We start from the raw sequence: 17,660 nt of genomic DNA, 5'->3' as shown, positions 1-17,660 counted from the left end.
TTTAAAGGAATTGTTGTTTTGTTGTTGTCACTGATTAAAAAATATCTAGCTGTTAATCAAAAGTAAGATTTTCTTTTTATATAAGTTATTTAACAAAAATAATATAACAAAAATATTTATTAGTATGTGGCTGTTATGGATTTGAAATGAAATATTCTCTGATCCCCGGGCATTAGACTGTCTGTCATGCATTCTATTATATTGATATAGTTTATATACAAATAAATTATTCGTTTTTTTATACAAGATTAAATAGATTATAGTTTGAATTGATTGATGTTAGTTTAAAAAATATATATACATGTACTTTAATTACTTTAAATACCTTTTTGTGTTTCAAATTTTTTTGAATATTTACTTTACTTTTAAATAAATAAAAAAAATCTCTTATTGTGTTACTTAAATACCTTTTTTCTTTGCTGTTTAGTTTAGTTATATTTATATGTATGTATTGGAGTTAAGGTTAGTCAAAGATTATTTAAAAAAGATTAACAATATATTTCATATATTTTAAGTTATTCTGTGTTGTGAATTTTGTTTTACCTCTTCATTTTAGTTCATATATTTTTGGTTTGGTTTAAAGTATCTTAACAACCATATTATGTTACATAGGTATCCTTCTAGAAATTTCACAGTTCGGTACTTACTTTTTTGTGGTTTTGTTTTGGCTTTTTGTTGTCAAACTCATTGAAATTTTAAGCAACTAATTTCCGTAATATCCTATTATAGACATTTTGTTATTTAAACTATTAATAAAATAATAACACTAGACAACATAACTGTTGCCGACAATTCACTTCAAACTAGTGTTTTTGTCTGTGCCCACCTCACGTATTAGCGTGGAGAGCAAATTCATTTTAATTGCTTAAAACTTCCATGACAATTGGTATTTGGTTTTGCTGCTGTGATATTTAAGCGTGTTTCAAATATTAATTTCCTAACTAAGTTTTAATCTGCCAATCATCATTCACTCCCTTTGTGTTTACATCATCTACTACTACTACTACTACTACTGGGTAAATGTTATATTGAGTGACGGACACTTTCGGACATTTTGTCGTTGATTGTTTATATTTATAACGGGTATCATTTGATTTGGTGTAGCTGATACAGAAGTAAATTGTCTTACCATGCCACTGCCCAACTGTTGCAAAAGTCCCGAGCCAGAACCCAAAGGACCAGATGATAATGCAGCTGATGTACGCCGGGAACGTATCGATTGCATGCTAGATGATAGTAAAAATGGTACACTGCTCGAGGTATTCGGCATCGATCCACCCTGTTTGTTGGATGATAATAAAGGAGATTTCTTTGTAAAATTAATAAAAGTCATAAATAAAAAATAGACGAATGTATGTATGTTATTATATAGATATTGTATTGCTGTGTGGTGGGTGTTCGTATACGAGTTTTTTAGAAGATAAAAGATATTTTCGAGAAAATATTTAACTTGTGCAAAAAATGTGCTTTATTAAAAAATATACAAAAAGAGAAATACATGTTTTGCACCATTCCTTAAATTTCACAAATAAGTAATAGCATTTTTTTGAATTTTGCAGAAATTCTATAAATATTTAAAATACATATGTATGAAAATTGTAGTCTAGACATTGTAAAATTCCTATTAACCTACATAGCTACGAGTGAAAGCTTTACACGAAATCTGTGAACACATTATGAATTCAAAAATTAAATAAAATTTGGAATTTAATAGAATTTAACAGGAAATTCATTAAATCATATTCGAAGGAATTTATTATCCTCAGAAGCTAAAACTCCTTTACAATATTGAAATATGCATAAATTATTATGAAAATCCAATTCCATGTAGTTGAGGAAGATTAATAGCTAAGATAAACACATTATAAGTCGGAACAAATTTTCTGTTTAAGTCGACTCCTAGTGGGCTAAACGTTTTTATATTTTAATTTTTTTTTTATATTTTATAATTATATTTTATATTATAAATTTTATATTTTATAATTATAATTTGTATTTTATATCTTACTAGCTGAACCCGGGACAAGGGAGACTTCTCTCATATCAATGAGTGCACCCCGTTTCATTTTAGCTCAATGATATGGGACCTACAGTTTATTGCCGAGTCCGAACGGCGCACAGTGTTGCCGCGTGGACAAAAATCAAAAATTGTGATGTTAAATTTTACATATGTTTACGATTTTTTCGTACAGTAAACACATGCAATCTGAAAGAATTTTGTCGATATGTGCATCCATAATGAAGTTATAGCCCTTGAAATATGAAATATGAAAAATATTTCCCAGGTAATCTAAAGCGGTAATCATATGAAAATTATACAATTTTTAAAATAACATTTTCTGAAAAGTTTGTTGATAAAATAAAAAGTTTTGGATGGGGATTTTATGGGTGGGCTATAAATATAAAATTTTAGTACAAAAAGTTGACATCAACTGCACATGGGCAATGTACCGTTATCAAGAAATCAAAATTTAAATTTGATAAAAAAAAATTCAAATTCTTATTATTTAGTAGAGCAGATCTTTTGATTGGCACCTATTGCCACCTCGGCTCTTGTTTTCCGTTAATTGGACATCTCTTCCAAATAAAAATGTGCAAAAACTTTCTGCCCATCCCTGCAACCTTCTGAGATATATCGGTTCAGATTTTATATAACCCCCATATATATCTTTTTCCGAATTAGCTACAACTTGTTCAATTTTGATCGGATAGCCTTCAAATTTAGTACGTGTTATTTTCTTAGGCCCCTGAATAGCTACACCGATTTTCACAAAAATCGGTTCAGATTTGGATATAGCCCCCATATATATCTATCACCGATTTTGCTATAACTCGGTCAATTTTAGTCGAATAGCCTTCAAATTTTATGTGCGATATTTTCTTTTATGTGCGATATTTTTTTCTTCCCACGATTTTGCTATAATTCGCTCAATTTTTGTTGAATAGCCTTCAAATTTAACATGGGATGTTCCTCAGGCCCCTGTTCAACTTTGGTCCATATCGGTTCAGGTTTTAATATGGCTTCGATATATAATTTCGCCCGATGTCACTCAATTACGGATAATTACGTCATATTTTCTTATTTAATCAATATCTCACATACATTGCGTGTTTAGTGTAAATATATATGAGAGCAATATCCAAATCTAAACCGATTTTTGTCAAAATCGGTGAAACTGAGAAAGGCCTTAAGAAAAAATCCCATGTTAAATTTGAAGGCAATGTTTCAAAAATTGATCGATTTATAGCAAAATCGGTGATAGATTTATATGGGGGCTATATCCAAATCTGATTCGATTTTTGTGAGAATCGGTAGAGCTACTCATGGGCCTAAGAAAATACTACATATTAAATTTAAAGGCTATTCGATCAATATTGACCGAGTTATAGCAAAATCGGGGAAAGATGTATGTGGGGGCTATATCCAAATCTGAACCGATATGGACCAAAGTTGAAATTTGTCATTCCTATGCCCTTATAAGTACTTGTGCAAAAGTTCATCAACCTAGGTCAACTCCTTCTATTTTTGTCCACTTTTGTATGGAAGCGGCAACACTGTGCGTGTCTAAGACACCACTTTTGTAGAGAAGTTTTACATGGCTGAAATACTCAGGAAATGTCGCCAACAATACTGAGGGGTATTTTGCCACCGTTGAAAAGTGTTTTGATGTTGCCTGGACGGGGAATCGAACCCACGACCTTATGTGTGCAAGGCGGGTGTGCATACCATTGCACCACGGTGGCACCCTCCCCTCCCTTATGGGATGTTTGTGGAACAATTATTATTATTATAAGCTGAACCCGGTGGGCTTTGCTGCCCCGACTACGATAAAATATAATGGAATGCCATAATTATTTTAACGTTTTTAATTTTTTAACGAATAAATATAGGAGATATGAAGGCGTTATATACCTATTCAGGGTTGTTATGGAGCTACTATGGTATTTTTGTATGTTTCAGGAGGTAAAACTCCTCCGAAAGCCTTTCCCCCTATACTCGTAAGTATTCCTAATATATATCATAATAAAACATAAATCTTAAGAAGTCTCTCAAAGACATGATACTTAATAGCTGTAGCCTTGGTCAATTTCTTCCCGACTATAAGTACTTCTGTAAATAATGATGACTTTTACTGTCTTTGAAATTGGACATATGTAGTGTGTCCAAGTCTGAACCGGTCTCGATATAATTTGGCACATTTATTTTTGGAACAAATTCCGACAGATCTCCCAAATTTCAGCGACATTGGACACATACAGCGTGTTTAGAGCATCAAATACCGAAAATCGACCTAACATATAGATAGGAGCAATATCCAAATCTGAACCGTTTTCGATATGATTTCGCACATTTATGTCACCGAAATAGGACATAAATAGCGAGTTTGGTGCATAAAATGCAGGAAATCGGCCGAAAATATATACAGGAGCTATATCCAAATCTGAACCGATTTCGATATAATTTGGCACATTTATTTCTAGACCAAGTTCTGTAACACGTTCCAAATTTCAGCGAAATTGGACATATATATCGTGCTTGGTGCATAAAGTACAGGGAATCGGCCGAAAATATATATGGGAGCTATATTCAAATCTCAACCGATCTCTATATAATTTCGCACGTTTATTTCTAGAACAAATTCCGTCAGACCCTCCAAATTTCAGCGAAATTGAACATATATAGCGTATTTGGTGCATCAAATGTGGAAAATCGACCGAATATATATATTGGAGCTATATCCAAATCTGAACCGTTTTCGATATAATTCGGCACATTTATACCTAGACCAAATTCCGTTACACGTTCCAAATTTCAGCGAAATTGGACATTTATAGCGTGTTTGGTGCATCAAATGCGGAAAATCGGCCGAAAATATATATGTTAGCTATATCCAAATCTGAACCGATTTCGATATAATTCGGCACATTTATGTCTAGACCAAATTCCGTTGCACATTCCAAATTTCAGCGAAATTGGACATTTATAGCGGAAAATCGGCCGAAAATATATATGGGAGCTATATCCAAATCTGAACCGATTTCGATATAATTTGGCACTTTTATTTCTAGACCAAGTTTTGTAACACATTCAAAATTTCAGCGAAATTGGACATATATAGCGTGCTTGCTGCATAAAATACAGGAAATCGGCCGAAAAAATATATGGGAGCTATATTCAAATCTGAACCGATCTCTATATAATTTAGCACATTTATTTCTAGAACAAATTCCGTCAGACCATCCAAATTTCAGTGATATTCGACATATATAGCGTGTTTGGTGCATAAAATAAGGAAATCGGCCGAAAATATATGTGTATGGGAGCTATATCCAAATCTGGACCAATCTCAATATAATTTGGCAAATTTATTTCTAGAACAAATTCCGTGAGAAATTCAAAATTTCAGCGAAATTGGACATATATAGCATGTTTGAGCATAAAATTAGTAAGTCGGCCGAAAATATGTATGTATGGGAGCTATATCCAAATCTGAACCGATTTTGATATAATTTGGCACGTTTATTTCTGGACCAAATTCCGTCACACATTATAAATTTCATTGAAATTGGACATAAATAGCATGTTTGCTACATAAAATAAGGATATCGGCCGAAAATATATGTATGTGGGAGCTATATCCAAATCTGAACCGATTTGAATATAATTTGGTAAATTTATTTCCACATAAAATTCCGTCACACATACAAAATTTGGAGATTGTAATAGTTCTCAAGATATTTGCATACAAAATCAAAATTTTTTGGAGTTACCTCCGATTTTGATGCTATATCTCCAGATCAACGCTAAATTTCAAGAAATTATATAGCCTATTTTCATTCCAGGCCATGCAGCAATGTACCCTAAAAATTTCAGTAAGATCTGTTCAGCGGTTTTCGAGTCTAAAAGGCACAAACAAACAAACAGACAAACAAATTTCAATTTTATATATGAAGAAAAGACAAAATTTTTTAGTTTTCCATAAAAAAAAAATAATTTTTTTTTTAAGCTACATGAAAGATTTTTGGTACATCGATTGGAAAAAAATGTCATTCTTAAATCTGTTCGTGATACTAATTTTGGTTGTTGCGCGCAAAAGTTATGGCGGTTTCAATTTTGATAAAAAGAAAAAAATCTTTAAAAGACTCTAATCATTATATTGAGAAACTCTCTTAATTATGGGCTCCCTACATACTATATGTTTACTGAGGTTATGGGAATAACTTTAGTGAAAAAGTTGTGCATTTTCGCGGAAATTAGGAATGAATTCCAAACAATTGGTAGTTTACAACTTGTTCTAATAAAATTCAAGCTGTTTATGCATCTGAAAAATATATAAACAAGTAAAAAAGTATCAGTCGGCTTTGCTGACAGAGATATACCCTCAGCCTGTGTATATTGAAATAATTTTTTTCCCAAAAAACGTTTGTATTTAGAGGGTTTTAACAATTTTGGATGTATGAACCGACAAAAATGTTGATTAGGATTAAAGATCAAAAGTTTTGCGGAGGATATACTAAAAGGAATGGATCGACATTGACCATTATGGAAGTGGATCTCCAGCCACAACATATGGTGCCATAGGGGAGTTTTACACTCTTCGGGCTGTTTGCTCAAGAAGTATGGACTTGCCCCTAAAAAACTTTTACCATCGTAAATGAGGCAGCGAATGCAAGTTGCTTCAAAAAAAATTCAAAGTGATTCGATATCAGGTCTTAAAGTGTACTTATCCGAAAATTTTGTGTGGGAGGTACCGGATGGAGTGGACAAATATAGTCCATATTTGAGCTTAATCTATATCTGGTAGATATATAAGGATGTGTAAAGTATAGACCAATTCGGCCACTCCCTTCAAGAGTTGCCGTACGAATAATTTTTCCGAACATTTTTGAACTTTTGTGGGGAAGGTACCTGAAGGAGTGGACCGATATGGCTTATCTTCAAACTTAAACTATGTTTGGACAAAATATTACTAAGGCCATATTTTGGAGCGAATCAGCAGATCCGTTCGAGAGTTATCTTGCGCTCCAACCACCTCACACGGTGTCATAGGGTTTTTTTTGCAACTTTCATGCTATTTTCTCAAGAAGTATGGACTTGCCCCTGATGAAACTTGTACCGTCGTATGAAGGGTAGTGAATACAAGTTGCTTAAACAAAAATCAAAGCGATTCGAGAGATGGCCCTAAACTGAACTTTTCCGAAATTTTGTGTGGGAGGTAGCCGAAGGAGTGGACCTATTGAGACCATATTGGAACCTCATATTACTCTGGTAGAAAGTTTACGCTATACAAAGTATGGACCAAATCGGTCACTGCCTTCAAGAGTTATAGTGCGCACAAACTTTCCGATCATTTTCGAACTTTTGTGGGGGAGGTATCGGAAGGAGTGGACCGATGTAGCTCATCTTCGAACTTAAACTAAGTTTGGGCAAAATATTACGAAAGCCAAAATTTGAACAGAATCGGTTTATCCGTTCGAGAGTTATCGTGCGCTCCAGCCAGCAGGACAGACAGACAGACGGACAGACAGACGGACGGACATATCTATATCGACTCCAAATTGTCTGAAACACATTTCGTCCAAACATACTTGGGGTCTAAAACCATTATTTCGATGAGGCACATTTTCATCGTATCAAAGTGTATATACCCTCCTTAGCCTAAAGGCTGAGGGTATAAAAATATGTACGTAATCTAAACATCGCGAAGATTCAAATGAAACCAAAACTATACAAATCCGTTTAGCGGTTTGCATATTATAGCAAAAAACAAAAAATATATTGAGGAAATTTATAAAATTTTTGTATAAAAAAAAAATTTTATTAAAATTTATTTTGTGAGTTAGTTGAACAAAATGTAAGAAAAATAGGTCGGAGTTTTTCTTCTATTTTAGTAAAATTTCACGCAATAAATCACATTTTTTATTCTAATCACTTCTCGAAAACACGCTAACATCTAGCAGAAGATATGAATATATTTCAAATAAATGTTGGGTTCCTTTAAATGGGGTATAATCTTGAAATAAAATTGTAACGGGTAATGTTCATTTTGAAATGCGTGTAAATCGCGAAATCCTCAAAATCACTTGATGCGCATGCGGTTTACCAATACAGAGAATTCTTCTCTTTTAATTTGTACACATTTGCCAGGATTTACTTTGGCCGCTAAGATGTAGCATCGTCTGCAGTTTAGTGTGCAACAAACTGTATAACGCTTATATTTTGCACAAAGTGCATACACTTTTTATGCGCATCCGATTTCACTATCAACCGTGAAAAAATACACCGATCTAAACATATTTAAATAAAATCCATCAAGAACCGTGGATGTAGCATCACACAGTATTTTTTTGGATAAATCGGATACAGCTCCCATGCCACTAAATTTTTCAAAGCGCTGTTTTCGCACAAACGCGAGTGATGATTCACTTTCTTCATTGAAATGGAAACGATCCACATAAAACGCGAATTAGTCAGCGATATTTTGAAAAACATGTTTCGCAAATTTTTCAATTTTTGCAGTAGCCATTTCCGCCGTTCTAGTAGATGGATTTTTACGATCTGTGATTCATATGATCCGGATCGTCGAAAAACTAAAATATCGCGGGGTGCCACACACTCAAAACGATATTGTAAATACTGTACCCAAAAAATAGGTTTTTTAGAAAAAATATCGCACTAAATTTTGACCTTGGGCAGTAGATTACTCTGCTGCTGCGTGGGCTACATACTCAATATACATATCAGATTATGCGAAATCGCGAGTACTTTAATCCTATAATTGGTTTTTCGAAATATCCGAATGCGCGTTCCAGTTACATAAAAAATACAAAAAACACCTGAAATCCGGCTTCAAAATGTCAGCATCCATAAAAGGTGGATGCAGTGGAAATTTTGGAATGTGATACATTAGAAGTGTAATCTTCATTTTGTATTCTCCTACTTTTACTTTGGACAGATGTCCGTCATTTGAATGGTTTAATCAGAAATCGAATAGCAATGTAAAAAACCTGTTTAGCTTCAACGTGTTTTTACCTATGTTTTTTCCTTTACGCGCTCGTAACTACCACGTAAATTAAATTTTTTTGTTAAATTTTTGAGCTTTGTACAAAAACATCTAAAATAATCCAGCAATAGTCATAGTTACTGGTAAACTACAATAGTTCGCGTATTATAATAGTGCAAACCTTGGCTTCATGGAAACTAAAAAATTTTGACTTTTCCTCATATATAGATAGATTTATTTTTTATTTTATATTTTAAATTTTATATATTTTTATATTTTATAATTATATTTTAAATTTTATATTTTGTATGTTATATTTTATAATTATAATTTATATTTTATATCTTATGTTTTTTATTTTATAATGTATTTTTTATATTTTTTGTTCTATATTTTTGGTTTTATATTTTATATATTAAAATTTATACATTTTTTATATTTTATAATTATATTTTATATATTAAATTTTATATTTTGTATGTTATATTTTATATTAATTAATTATATTTTATAATTATTAGCCGATAGCTTTTATTGCTAGTGCTTTTTGTAATTTTTCTTTATTATAATTTATAATTATAATAAATATTTTGTTTTTCAAAATAGTCAGGCTTAATCCCATAGTTGTTGTTTTAATATTTTATTAAAACATCTTTAATTTATTAGTGGGAAAAAATTGGCGATGTTTACCAAGGGGTAAGGCAGGGAATACTATAGTTTCAGATCTCGCCACAGATCTTCATCAGTTCCCTTGTTTCTTGTTTTTCAACAAGAAACTTTTTATACCCAAGTGTCAATTGCTAGCTCAAATAGATACGTGCGCAAAGAAACACTCTGATCGAGAATTTCTTTGGCACTACCTAGACTCTAGCAACTTCACTTGCAAACAAATCCAAATTTTTCCCACTGCTATGCGTTCCAAAAAACGCCAACCCTCCTAATTGTGAGACCGGGCACCGTCAAAATGTTGTTTATTGCTGTAGTATGCAATACCAACAAATTAGTTATGTGCTTTTTCGTCGAGAATCGACGAACGCATAGCAGTGGGAAAAATTTGGATTTGTTTGCAAGTGAAGTTGCTAGAGTTTAGGTAGTGCCAAAGAAATTCTCGATCAGAGTGTTTCTTTGCGCACGTATCTATTTGAGCTAGCAATTGACACTTGGGTATAAAAAGTTTCTTGTTGAAAAACAAGAAACAAGGGAACTGATGAAGATCTGTGGCGAGATCTGAAACTATAGTATTCCCTGCCTTACCCCTTGGTAAACATCGCCAATTTTTTCCCACTAATAAATTAAAGTTGTTTTAATAAAATATTAAAACAACAACTATGGGATTAAGCCTGACTATTTTGAAAAACAAAATAGAAGTCGTCATCCCAAACAAAAAACGCCAACCCTCCTAATTATAATAAATATATTAAAATAAAATAGAATTATAATTTATATTTTATATTTTATATTGTATATTTTATATTTTAAATTGTATATTTTTTATATTTTATAATTATATTTTATATTTTGTATGTTATATTTTATAATTTATATTTTATATTTTATAATTATAATTTATAATTTATATCTTATGTTTTGTATTTTATATTGTATATTTTATATTTATTATTTTATATTGTATATATTATATTTTTGGTTCTAATTTTTTGTTTTATATTTTATATTTTAAAATTTATATATTTTTTATAATTATATTTTATATATATTTAATTATATTTGGCTTTTACAATATTTTGTCCAAACTTAGTTTAAGTTCGAAGATAAGCCATACGGCCATATCCTTCAGGTATCTCCCTCACAAAAGTTAAAAAATGTTCGAAAAAATTGTGCGCACGATAACTCTTGAAGGGAAGGACCGATTTGGTCCATATTTTACCCATCTTAATATATCTACCAGATATATATCAGGGTGACGTAGGGGGTGAGAGATACCAAGGAACGGTCCTGACCGGCTTTAACATAGCAAAGTCCAGGATTTATCTTGGTCTCTCTCTCATCTCAAGTGGACACTGATCTCCCCGTGGTGTCACTTGTGGAAAGGCTTTAACAGCCGTTAAAGGTAGTGAGCTAACATGTGCCGCGCGTTCACCCATAAGAACGTTAAAAACTTGGGTTTGGGCGTCGGGTTAGTAACCCTCCCCTAGAAGAAACAGCCTACTATGAAAAAACGAAATAAAAGAAAAACAAACCCTCTAAAGTTGACGAACCCCGCACACGTTTTAAGGACCATGATCTGCAAATCTGCACCTGGAATGTTCGCACTTTTCATAGAGAAGGTGCAGTCTTCGCATTGGCAGATGTACTTGAAAAGTACAAGGCCGATATTACTGCCATACAGGAAATACGATGGATTGGGAAAGGCGTCACAACAACAACTAAAGGTGACGCACTGTATTATAGCTGCCATGACGTAAAGCATGAGTTTGGTTGCGGATTCGTAGTTAGTCGGAGACTAAAACATCTGGTATCCACCTTCACCCCAGTGCTGCAATTCGAATAAAAGCTAAATTCTTCAACATCAGCTTTATTTGCGCTCATGCTCCCACTGAAGACAAGGACGAACAGACCAAAGATATATTTTACGAGCGCTTTGAAGAAACATATGACCGTTGCCCTGCCCATGACATTAAAATCATTCTAGGCGATTTTAATGCCAAAATTGGAAAAGAGAATATCTTTGGCCCAACAGTCGGGAAATTCAGTCTCCACAGTGAAACATCTGACAATGGTATGAGGCTGTTAGACTTTGCAGCTGCATAAAACATGGTAGTTATCAGTACCAGATTTAATCATCTCGATATTCATAAGGGCACATGGCTGTCTCCAGATCAAAGAACAAGTAATCAAATTGATCAAGTTGTGATAGATGGAAGACATTCATCGAGCGTGTTGGATGTACGATCGTTCCGAGGCGCAAATATTGATTCGGACCACTACCTTGTTCCAGCAAAGGTACGTACCCGTCTAAACGTTACAATTAAAGCACGAACAGACACAACGCGGAAGTTGGACATCGATAGGCTGCAAACACAACAGATAGCCACAGCATATTCCACTCAACTAGCCCAATTGCTTAATGAGAGCACTCCTTGTCCCGATAACGTAACAACACAATGGCAAAATAATGCCCACTCCATGCAAACAGCCGCAAGATTCATACTTGGATTCCAGAGACCTCCACAAAGGAATTCATGGTATGACCAGTAGTGTCGTGCTGCTAACGAAGAGAAAAATGCGGCACATAGGGCTGCTTTACAATCAGTAGAAACGCGTAGCGCACGAGAGAGATATCGGGAGAAAAGGAGAGAAGAGAAACGTCTTTTCCGCAATAAAAAGAGAGAAATGGAAAAGCGGGAGTGTGAAAAAATCGAGATGTACAGAAGCCACAATGAAGTCCGAAAATTCTACCAAAGAGTGAAACATCAAGCAGATGGCTTTGGTACATGCACATCCTCCTGTAGAGACCAGCAAGGTAATCTGGTAACAGATACAGATAGCGTGCTCAGGAAATGGAAAGAGCATTGTTCAAACATGTTGGTATCCAGCGAAAACGACGAAGATACCACAGATCCAATCCCAGAAGATGGTATTGATTGTATATCGCCCAGCCAAGATGAGGCTTACCAGCCGAGCTGTTCAAAACCGGAGGCGACACGCTGATAAGGTGTATTCATCAGCTAGTTAGCACCATCTGGCAGGAAGAACGAGTACCCGGCGATTGAAACCTGAGTATCCTGTGCCCCGTCCATAAGAAAGGAGATAAGACTGTATGCTCTAACTATAGGGGCATAAGTCTACTCCCGATTGCCAACAATATCGTGTCAGGGATATTGTGCGAACGACTAAAGCCTATGGTCAACGAAATAATTTGACCATACCAATGCGACTTTAGACCTGGCAAGTCCACCATTGACCAGATATTTACCCTGTGGCAAATCCTGGAGAAGACCCAAGAGATGCAGATCGACACCTACCACCTCTTTGTCGATTATAGAGCAGCCTTCGACTGCCCACTACATTCAAAGGCCAGGCCATGTCTGAATTTTGTACCCCGCAAAGCTCATTTGGCTTTGTAAAATGACTTTAACTGCCACGAGATCCTCAGTTAAAATAGGAAAGAACCTCTTCGAAGAATTTTATACCAAAAGAGGTTTCAGGCAAGGAGACAGCCTCTCGTGTGATCTCTTCAACATCCTGCTGGAAAAGGTTATTCGAGAGGCAAACGTCAAAAGAAGTGGCACAATCTACACCAATAGTCACATGGTACTTGCTTATGCTGATGATATAGACATCATGGGACGATCAGTAAAAGAAGTAACAGATACCTTTATGAAGGTCGAAGGAGAATCTGCTAAAGTGGGTCTGGCGGTAAACGGCGAGAAGACCAAGTTGATGGTGTCGACGCGCAATGCGTCCATAGAGATCGGGCCGACTGTAGACGTTGGTTCCTATCATTTTGAGGTAGTAAAAGACTTTGTCTACCTCGGCACCGCCGTAAACACAACTAACGACATCAGTTGTGAAATAAAAAGAAGAATTGTACTGGCTAACAGATGCTACTACGGTTTAAGTAAGCAATTTAAAAACAAAGCCACATCTCGTCAAACCCGTGCAGATAAGGCAGTGCTTGGTGTGTTTGAGAGGATAATTCTTCGAAAGATCTACGGGCCGATTTGCGTTGACGGTGAATATCGATGTCGTATGAACCACGAGCTATGTATATCAGTTATACAAGGACATGAATATAGTTAAACGTATCGAGGTGCAACGATTGCGTTGGCTAGACCATATCATAAGAATGAGCGATAATGAACCCGCTAAAAAGGCGTATGAATACATGCCACATGGCGGTGCACGTAGAATCGGCAGGCCTAAGCTTCGATGGAGCATACAAGTGGATGAAGAAATGAAAAGGCGCGGCACAGTGTCACGACAGTGGCCAAAAATGGTAAAAACTAAATACTTCGTTGAACAAATTTATTGATGGGGAGTGATAGAAAACATATTAATTAAGAAGAATCTGAATTTTGGTACTGATACGTGAAGTAGGTTTTGCTATATGAGGATTTAAATCCGACAATTTTAGTTAATACGCATTTTTGTGTTTTTTTTTTCTAAAATTAATAAACGGTCGCTGCAAAAATGATTCCTAAGTTCTCTTGGGATGTAATAAACTTGGCTACACTTTTGTTTGCATGTAAATATTAATCATATGGTGTTTACATTTACCCAAACATGTATTACTAAGTTTATTAATTTTCTGAAGCAAATTTTAAATTGAGTGGAGTGGGAAAAAAATTGTATAAAATGTATATCGATATTTTTTGCTGTATGTGTAGTAAAAAGTGAGTACTTCAAATATATAAAGGTCCCAGCTGCAGAGGTTTGCAGACGAATGTGTCATTTCTCTTTTTCAGCGACCACCTCACTGAGAGGATACCCCCTTTTTTAACAAATCGTTTTGCGGTGTTGGCTATAGCGCGAAAGCTAATGAACCGATCATCATATATTTTTGTGGGCTTATTAAGTACCTAATAATCTTGCTTTAAAACGAGAGAATTTTAAAAATATAAATTTTTAAAAAAGTTGTGAACGCCGAAAATCATAATTCGATTTTTTACAAAAAATTTACAGTTTTTTGACCACTAATCGGTCAAAAAAATTTGTTAAAGGAAATTTATCATATATAAAGGCAAGAGTTTGATAAATTCAATATGCTCACAAGCAATATGAAGACTGAACACCAAATTTCAGTCATATCGGGTGGATATTGAGGCCACAACAATCAAAATACCGAAAATGAGGAGGCAATGTTCTATGGGGGCTATAGGAAGACGAGGACCTATACCGACATATTTCTGGTGGAAGGTTATAAGCCCCCCAACGGAGACTTAATACCAATTTTCAGCCATTTCGGTGTGATAATCAGGCTGAAACCTCCAAAATACCGAAAATCGGGAGGTACCGTCCTATGGGGGCTATATGAAGGCATGGACCTATGCAGACAAATTTCAAGGTGAAGGTATAATGCCCCCTACGAAGGCTAAATACCAAATTTCAGCAATTTCGGGGTAATAATGGGACTAAAATCTTCAAAATACCGATAATCGGCAGGTACCGTTGTATGGGGGCTATATCAAAACGTGGACCTAAGCCCATAATTCCCTGTTCGAATGTTTGATACCTCTGCCGAAGACTAACCACAAAATTTGAATACTTTCGGTTGGACATTGTGTCTAAAACATTCAAAATACCGAAAATCGGGAGGTACGGTTCTATGGGGGCTATATCAAAACGTGGACCGACCAACCCAATTTTTTGTCCTGAAGATTGTAAGTCAATAATAGGGATACGCAGTAAAATGCAATAATCGGTTTTTAGATTATACGGTTTTCATAAAAAACTTAAAACTCCATTTTCGGTTAGTCGATTATTTGAGAGTGTACTAAAAGTCGAGTTTCGATTATTCGTTAACCGAGGAAAACCGATCATAATCGAATATAATGGACCATTTTCGTTGATGCAATCTGTGATGTACATATGTACAAAAAAGTACAGTCCATTACGCGGTTTTAGCACACGCAATAGTCAACTACGACTAATAGTCGTCCACGATTAATAGTCGACTACGAATAATATGGTCTGTTCCTTTACTTCTGAAAATGGTAAAACCGGCCAGAGTAGTAAAAGTTGTAAACTGCTCCTATATGAATTGTATTGTTTCTGAAGTAAAGGAACGGTTTTCGAGAAAAAAGCGGTAAAAATTAAAGATTCTTGAACGTAAAGGAACAGAGGTAATAATAGACTACGACTAATGGTCGACTACGAATAATAGTTGACTCCGACTTTCGAAAGTTGATTAAGAATAATCGGTTATACGGTTTTCGCACAGTCAATAGTCGACTACGATTTTTAGAGATTTTACTGCTAATAACCGATTAATCGATTAACCGAAATCGGTTTTACGTATCCCTAGTCAATAATAGGTACGTGTACCGAAATTGATGCACCTACGACAACTCCTTCTATTGTTGGCCACAGTTAATATGAACTCGCGACATTGTGCGCGGTATTCCAAAAAGCGAAGCGAAAAACAGAGAGGAATGGAAATCTTTTCTTAGTTCGGGCTATGAAACAAATGTTCTGTAATGGGCCAGCTAAGTTTGAATATGAACTATATTTGTCCATTGCCCATTTTGCAATTGCTGTCTCAATTACGACGGTAAAATTTTTTTCTGTGGCGAATCCATAACTTCTTGGGAAACAACATGAAAGTTGTAAAAAAAACCCTCTGGCAACATATCTCACAAATGTTCAACATTTGGGTCCAGGTGCAGTTTAGTGTCTGTTAGGAGATCCTTTGGAAATTTATACCGATGATATTCTTTGTTGTCCTGTTTACAGCCATATAATGTTTTCCGTGGACAAGTCCATGCTTCCTGGCATACTGGTCCAACAGGTGTACGACAACCCAATGAAATGACTAGTGGGTGCGATATCTATCGAAAAGATATGAAATAAGATCCACTTCGTTAATGCACTATGTCGGTCTATTCCCTCCTCCGCAAAACTTTTGAACTTTAATCCTAATCCACATTTTTGTCGGCAAGTTCAAATGTCCAACAAGTGCCACAAAATTCTGAAAAGACCCTAAATACATTCGATCTGCCCGTAAATGAAAGTTCCAATCCGCATAGGCTGAGGGTATATCTCTGTCGGGAAAGCCGACTGATACTTTTTTACTTGTAATATTTTATAATTTTATAATCGTAATGAGTTTTAATGACAACTTTTTATCGACTTTATGCTTGAAAATTCAAAAATAGGTATTTTCTACCTCATTTCTACGGTCTATTGTCAAACCGAGAAGGATTTTTTGTCTGTAACCTTTCTTTTCTCCTACGGACTTTGTCGGATTTTTTTCGCCAATTTATGCTTTTTAGGATTTATTATCGTCCATATTCCTGTCTTTATCCTAAAGCGATCTAATTTTAAAGGTTAAAAAGTGGTTAAATCGAATTCTCCCCGGCCCCGAAATTCGTCTACAAATATATAGCATTTGGGACCACGGGACATTCCTGAACATTTTCTGAATATTAGGTTCAGTAGTTTTGGAAAAATAATGTTTTGAAAAGAGTGGGCGTGGTTATCAGTTTTCAAGATATAACATATTAAAAAAAAAGTAGGTTGGTATCTTGGCTCCAAATATGTACCTAGGGTGCACACAACTTCAACTAAAATGTATGCTGAAACCGATATAATCATACATTTGGCTTATATATAGCGTTTAACAGAAAGGCATGGGGAAGGTACCCCACCTCTTCCGAAATTCATAATATACACATAACAACGGCAAACATTGAGCTTTTGTCGCAAATTTTATGGAAATCCCTTCAGTAGTATTGGAGTTATGACATATTAAAAAAAACAGGCGTGGTTGGGCCTATAGGCCCTAAAGAAGTACCTAGATTGTAGATTAATCCGTACATTTTTAATCCGATACATGCATAATTTTTGCAAATATAACGTTTTTTAAAAAATATAGCATAGGTACCCCGCCCCCTAGGGAATTCAATAAAATATGTAACCTGTTTTCGGGGGCGTGGTAAACTTTTCTTTCCAAAAAACCTAAGTTGCGATATG

General features: G+C 34.9%; 1 protein-coding gene across 2 annotated transcripts in view; it reads right to left on the bottom strand.

Moving 5' to 3' along the window:
* Positions 1 to 408: 408 nt before the first annotated feature.
* Positions 409 to 17,660, bottom strand: part of bma (SCY1-like protein bma) — a 406,156-nt gene continuing 388,904 nt past the window's right edge. The window contains exon 20 of one of the 2 annotated variants that reach the window (XM_073979933.1): positions 409 to 1,279. In XM_073979933.1, the coding sequence (XP_073836034.1) occupies positions 1,010 to 1,279 (270 nt within the window). In that variant the 3' untranslated portion in view covers positions 409 to 1,009. The remainder of the gene's footprint in view (positions 1,280 to 17,660) is intronic. The other variant, XM_073979932.1, reaches the window with a different exon arrangement.

The sequence above is a fragment of the Musca autumnalis genome, unplaced genomic scaffold, assembly GCF_047663935.1.
Source record: "Musca autumnalis isolate F117 unplaced genomic scaffold, ASM4766393v1 scaffold_4, whole genome shotgun sequence".
NCBI classification, from domain to species: Eukaryota; Metazoa; Arthropoda; class Insecta; order Diptera; family Muscidae; genus Musca; species Musca autumnalis.
The sequence above is the reverse complement of the archived record's forward strand: the minus strand, read 5'-3'. Positions and strand labels throughout refer to the sequence as shown.